General features: G+C 43.4%; 1 protein-coding gene across 5 annotated transcripts in view; it reads right to left on the reverse strand.

Annotated features, from left to right (window-relative positions):
- GORASP2 (golgi reassembly stacking protein 2, 55kDa) overlaps nucleotides 1-5994 on the reverse strand; it is a 39526-nt gene extending 33532 nt beyond the window's left edge. Inside the window, exon 1 of one of the 5 annotated variants that reach the window (XM_011991942.1) lies at nucleotides 4627-5994. In XM_011991942.1, the coding sequence (XP_011847332.1) occupies nucleotides 4627-4689 (63 nt within the window). In that variant the 5' untranslated portion in view covers nucleotides 4690-5994. The remainder of the gene's footprint in view (nucleotides 1-4626) is intronic. The other 4 variants (XM_011991944.1, XM_011991943.1, XM_011991946.1 and 1 more) reach the window with 4 other exon arrangements.
- Nucleotides 5995-7041: the final 1047 nt, after the last annotated feature.

Here is a 7041-nt window from a genome sequence, read left to right on the forward strand (position 1 = left end):
ATGGTATGAGTTTCAAAGTTTGAGAAAGACGATGTTAGAAGAATAAAGAAGAAAACAATGACTATTGAGTACTAGAAATTAACTTTTTCAAAGTAAGTACTAAACTGAAATCCCATCGCAACAGGATTGCATGTAGGTTAGTTAGGCACCACTTAAAGAGAGCAGTTCCATTGGGAGACCTCATCTCTGACAAAATAGAAAAAAATATTTAAAAAGAGCAGTTCCATACGATAGTAGGTACGGTCTAGGCATTGCATTTTCTATAGAAGTAATTCCACTTGCAGTCACTTGCTTCTCTAAGAACACCTAAATGCTGCCCAGTCTGCAGCAAATGGCTCAGAAGATAAAAACCTGTTATTACACTGGTGACACACTACATGTCAATGACCCTTCCATCACCTCGAAATCTCTCCCAGAAGAAAGCATGAGAAAGAATGAAAATGCTATTTTCCATGTCTCCACACTGGTGTGAATACTTGCTCCAGAAAGTATGTCCTCAGATATCCCCCATCTCAGAGTTTGTAAGTGTGGAACAGAATATGAATATTTTAATTTAGAAGCAGGTCCTATAACAGGCATCTGTGAGGTCACTCCAAAATTTTAATTTTGAAAATGGTCTTGTTGGGTTCACTGGATAATTAATGGAAAATGTAGGCAAAATTTTGATATTAAACATAGTTCACATGTAGGGAGTAACTTACAATAACTTCAAAAACTGAGAAGCCCTAACATTTTTCCCGCCTTACATTAGGATTGGAGGACCAAAATAAAAGTGCCATTCATAGTGAGCACAAATCTGACCCACTGTATAAGAGAATCTGAAATGTTATTTTTTTAAAAAAGACTTCTACACAAAATTTTAAATCCTCCACTAGGAGTCCACTTCTTTTTTAAAAGTAATTTTGCATATCTACGCTTTGAGTGACTATACAAGTATTTAATGATCACTTCAGAAATCCTCGAAAATACATTAAAGTTAAAAAAAAAAGGTCACCATCCACTAATAATTTTTTAGACAACCTGGTTTATTATCTTTCAGCTTTATTTTCCTGAGCACTCAAATGTACCTGCACATACACAGGGTGTTTGAAACACAATTTTGAGCGAATGTATAGCACTCTATCTGTGGTTAGGCCCTGATTTGTTTAATAATTTCTCAGCTGTTGGATATTTTGGTTGTAATGTTAACCTCTTAAGATAACTTTTGGCCATATAGTCCTTGAATACGTCATATCATTCAAAATCTTTGTGAAACATGGCTAAGGGGCGATGTTAGGCCCACGAAAAAAAGGGGACTAAGAAAAATACTTCAACAGTATTTGCCTTTATATGGTGGGATTACAGGTAATTCAGGTTCTTTGCTGTCCTTTATTACCATATCCAAATGTTCTCTAATGGACACATGTTGATAATAAGAAAACAATGTAGTTATTTAGTAACATGAAAAATCAACATTTATACAGACAGCTACCATTAAAATTCAATACAGTAATTGGGGAAAAGGATGTATGTTATGGGAAAACAAAACATAGGATTTAAGTTTGTAAATATGTCCATATAACAAAAGAAGACTAGAAAACCAAATGTTCAACACCAGGAGGTACTCCTTAACCAATCTATGGTACAACAGACTACCATGAGCTAACTGAAAGCATGAGGCAGATCTTGACTTGCTACTACAGAAAGACTGCTAAAACAGGTCATCAACTGTGAAGACTGAGGTGTGCAACAGCATGGATCATATGATTCCAAGATTCCAAGGTAACAAAAAGAAACAAAGAGAGAAGGGTGTGAGAAGAGACTCTTTTTTTTGAAACAAAGTCTCACTCTTTTTGCCCAGGCTGGAGTGCAATGGCATGATCTCAGCTCACTGCAACCTCTGCCTCCCAGGTTCAAGTGATTCTCCTGCCTCAGCCTCTCAAGTAGCTAGGATTACAGGTGTGCACCGCCATGCCCGGCTAATTTTTTATATTTTTAATAGAGATGGGGTTTCACCATGTTGGTCAGGCTGTTCTCGAACTCCTGACCTCAGGTTATCTGCCCACCTCGGCCTTCCAAAGCGGGGATTACAGGCGTGAGCCACTGCGCCCGGCCAAAGAGACTTTTTTATAAGCATAAAATATATTTGAAAGGCTATGTAAGAAACTGTCCACAGTGGTTACCTCTGGAGTGGGGATAAGAAGTTGGGTACACAATATGATCCCAATCATGAAAATATGCACTCATACATAGAGAATACATAAAAAGGAACTACACTGCTCATAGCAGAACTTCTGAATCCGTTTCAAGGCTCTCCCCTACAGATTTTTAGATGGATATTGAAAAATAATGAAAACAATGGAAAGTTCAATCTATCTGAATTATAGGGACTCACAAAACCAAAAGACAGCAGTGGATATAAATGTTATTATAATTGGTATTTCAAAACCCAATCATATAAGTTTTTACTACAACCAGGAAATGGCCAGGGAATTGGTTATTCAAGAAAACTAACTTCTGATTAAATCACTCTAGAACTTGTTGAATATGGGTGATTTTATTCAAAATTTTCCTGCCACAGTTACTCCAGTTTACAAGCTTGGTAATCTAATAATGAAATATATCGCTGTCCATCTAGGCAATAACAAATGAAAGGAAGACTTTTTGTATGTTAAGATTTAACACAGCACTTTTCCCTCTGAAAACAAAGATAAGGAAACCAATTACAGAATCAGGGGCAGAGGGTCTTAGGAACGCAGACACAAAATTCTCCTAAACTAGATCATTACTATTTTAAAGCTCTCTTTAATAAAAGTCTAACTAAATAAGAATTATTTCATCATGTGCAACATTAATGCTCCAGATGCAGACTGGTAACTAAGGTTGTCCCTAGTGTTTGTAAAAACCAGATTTATAGATTAATAACACATCTGCACTACTGAATATGTATGAACGCTGATTTGACTGCACTTACATAAAGAAAATACAAACTTGTTTTATGTTGTAATGTAATCATTAAGTTGGAATCCTTTTGATGTGTATGGCTTTCTTTCAAACACTCGACTTTTTTTTTGTTTATTAATATTCATGTGTTTTACTGAGTTTCCTTGAGTGCATGTATTATAAAAACATCACGAATCCCCAAGGATTCATGATCACAATCGGACACTGTGAGAAACAGCTGGTAATACTGGGTAACACCGCAGGGTAGAGAACTCAAAATCAGATCAGATAACACAAAGAAAAGCACAGCTTTCACCTCACATTTGGGAACTGACAATTCTCCTTTCATTTCCTCTCTCAGTATGGCTCTTGGGGGTTTGGTTAGCTGAAGGGGATAGGAAGATAATATGGTTTATTTATAGGCTCCCTTTTCCTTTCTGGGGGAAAAAATCACCCTTTACTACCAAGAGTATGGCTAGAGGAGGGATTTTTAGTGTAATGGAAAGGCAATAGATACGATAATCCTGAAGATCAGAAAGATGATCTGTCTCAGCCCTATCACCTAGACAGCTGGGCAATTTAAGAATGTTGTCTCACCTAAAACATGGGACCCAGGGCAGGAAATGAAGGTAGCACCAGGAAGTGCATTCTCTTACTTTCAGTGAAAACGTTCTTGCCTGTGAGGAGCTAATATTGAGTGACACTATTACACCCTTAAATGGCGCTACACGCTGCGGCCACTCTGTTGACAGTTCTTCACGTTAACACTCACACAGGTGTCACAGCACACAACCATCAACGCTACTTCTAAAGTTGCCCGGTTCCATGAGGAAAAGACCACATGCTTTGTACCACCCAGGCCCAGGCCGTTCATAGGTAGGGGCTTAGCTGACGCCTTTTGAGGTATTATGTTTCTCTGCCTCCTGGAAGTTAAGCTAGGGTTGTTTTCCTTATATACTCAGATTTTTTTAAAAAACATTCCTCTGCACTACCTCTTTACCTCTGTGGATCTAAACCTTAATCTAAACCACACCCTCAGCAGTCGGAACAGAACGGAAGTTCCCACTCCAGGAAATCTTGGGAAGGAGGTTTGGGAGGGTCAGGAGTGGCACGGGAAAGGAGAAGTCTTGTCGAAATTAAGTCTGTTTAAGTCCGTCGAACCTACTTCCACGTCATTTCGATCTCCGTCTCCTTCCCCGCTGGCCTTTCAAGTCACTCAGCCGGCGCCGAGGTGATTTAACACCTGCCGCCGCAGGCCCCGCCTCCGGACTGCGGGTCAGGATCCCTCTCCTAGGAAAGCGCAAAGGCTGCCTTCACAGTCACTACTTTGGAAACGTTCCCTCCGCGCCCTTCCTAACTTTGGAAGCCAAAAACGAGGGTGGGTGGAAGAGAGAGAAGGCCGTGCGGAAAAAGAGCAAGGTTGTCCCCCTCTTCCCAGGGCCGCCCCCCGGCCGAGTCGCCGGCAGCTGCCTCCAGCTCCAGCCCGTCTTCCCACAGCCGCGGACCCCGTGCACAGGGCGCTCCGCGGAGGCGGGATGCCAGCGGCCTCCGGAACCAGCCTCGGCCAAGGCAGCGCCCGCGACAGCCTCTCCTTCGCGGGATCGGGCCTGGCTGCCCCGTGAAGGAGCCCATGGGGGCCTCCGCCTCCCCGCGGCCGGCCCCACCTCCAGCCCGCAGCTCCGCGGCCGCCGTCGGAGCCCTTACCCGTAGAACGTGGTAGCCTTCGGTGCCCCCGCCTGGGATCTCGACGCTCTGCGAGGAGCCCATGGCAGCGGGCGATCTGTGTGGCCGAGCCGGGATCCGCGCTGCTCCCGCCCCCCGCGCACCGCCCGCTCTGCTCCTCCGCGTAGCACTTGGGACGTGGCACTCGCTGCCGCCGGAGAGCCGGGCCGCACAGCCCGCCGGGAGATCGTCTCCGCTGCGGCCCGGGCCGCTGCGACGCCGCAGACAGCGCCACCTGCCGCGAGCCACTGGAAGGGGCCCGAGCGCGCGCGGGCCGGGAGGGTGGAGAGGGAGGGCTGGAGAAGGGCTGGGAGGTGCCGCGTCGTGCTCGCGAGAGAACAGAAATGCGCTTCCCCCTGCTTTGGCGCCTTGCTACGGGGCCCTGGATTGGGCCAGATTTATGCAGACGCGTTCCCGCTCGCCTGAAAGAACAGGTTGCAGGTCCCCCTGGTGGCCAGAGGCAGGGAAAGAGCTGCTGATAAACAGGAGCGAACTCAACACACAGCAAGCTCTCTGTTCCCCGGGTGTACAGGTATTTTCCCAGACTATACAGCTGAGGGGAATAGTGGCCCCCTGTGGGGCCACTGCACAGTATGAGCAGAGCATACTGCATCTGCTCAGCTAAATTTTATAAAAGGAAACGCTCCCTTTATAAAACAGTAGTCTCACAGAGTCACCTACCAACTTCTTTTTTGGTTTGGGTTTTTTTTTTTCTGCCTCCGTAATTGTGAGAATAAGATTAGAGGATTGGTCACAATCAGAGCGATGCCAGCGTGGGAAGCACGGTTGGATTTCCCTGGCATTCCACCACCTGATGCTGTTCGGTTCCCCATCCCACCTCCTTCAGGTAGCCAGGTCGTATTCATGCTTATTCCGTTGTCGTATTCCTTTGCTGCTTTTGCCCCTTACATGTACTCCCTCTGAAACTCCCAGTTGCCTTGTGGTCAGTTGGACTAGTGGTGCGTCAACCAGGTATTATGTGGATTCCTATGTGATGCAATGTAAAGTATGTGCTATCACCCATGATGTATTCTAGCCCAAGGTGGTTAACTTGCCTCTATGGCATCTTGAGTTTGATGTTTACAGAATGTAAGGGGAATTGAGGAGCAAGTAAAATGACACCACAGGGAATCAGGCAAATACAGGAAGTGGGCTTTCCTTCAGGACAGCTGGCCGGTTCTCTTTATTGAGTCAGAGTCCTATGAAAGGGCCTATGCCAGATTAAAAGGAACACGAAGACTATAACCAAGAGACACACTGTAAGGGCTTGAGTTGGGGGCCAACTTGGAGAAATAAGCGTAAAGAACTTTTTTGGTTCATTTGGAGAAATTTGAATATGTGCTGAGTATTAGAAGAGTAGTTATTCACATGGAAACGTGGAAATTATTGTCTTTTTAAAAAGTTGGTTACAAGATGGGATGTGTCTGTAGACAATATGAAAAACATGTCCTCAAAATACAGATTAATACGTATGTATGCATATGAAGATGTGGGAGGAGAATATGAACCAAGGGTTACAGTGGTGATCTCTGGGTGGTGACAGAGATGTTTTATTTTTTGTTTTGGCTGGTTGCATATTCTTTGATGTTCATGAAGTACTTCTGTAATAAGAAAATATTATTTAAAATTTAAAAATAATTTTCTTTGCTATCAACAAGTGAATAGCAGGTTTTTAGAAGGCCTAATAAATCCATAAATCCATAAATGAAATCTCCAGTTATTAGGCTCCTCAAGGACAGGGTCTGCAGTGGAGCTGTCTTTATGTTCTTGATATTTACCAGAGTGCCTAGCAGCTCATTCAACAATTTAATAAATTTAGTGCAAGAGAATAAATGTAAGAACTAGATCTAATTATAATGTTCTCGTTCTGCTTGGCAATTATAACCCTCTTTATGATGGAAGCTGTTGCCATGTTCAGTCGTCAAAATTTTTGGACCAGTTGTCTCCCATATGTCTGATGGTAGCCATGGCTTGTAGAACCCAGGCTGTGGATCATTGGTGGTCTGTGGGGAAGTCTAGCCTTCCTTAGAGCTGTAGTGTATGTTTCAGCCTCATGAGTGGCTGCTTGCTATTCTCCACACAAGCCATTTACTTTCTTACCTTCTTGATTTTATTCATGCTATTCTCTACTTCTGAAATGCCTTTCCTTATATTTTCCACTTACAAAAATCCTAACTTTGAAAAAATCCCAATCCTTTAAGTCCCATCTCAAATCTTACTTATTTATCCTTAAGGTCAGCGTGACTCTCTCCTCGCCATGAAACAGTTAGTTCCTTCATTTCTGTAACATCACTGTCATCATCACAGGTCTGTCTTCTACCATTTATGGTCCACTCATTCAAAGCAAGGATCATATGTTTTTCTTTTTTCTTTTTCCTTCCTTCCCTCCTTCCTTCC

Source organism: Mandrillus leucophaeus, unplaced genomic scaffold (assembly GCF_000951045.1).
Source record: "Mandrillus leucophaeus isolate KB7577 unplaced genomic scaffold, Mleu.le_1.0 Scaffold40, whole genome shotgun sequence".
In the NCBI taxonomy this organism is placed as follows: Eukaryota; Metazoa; Chordata; class Mammalia; order Primates; family Cercopithecidae; genus Mandrillus; species Mandrillus leucophaeus.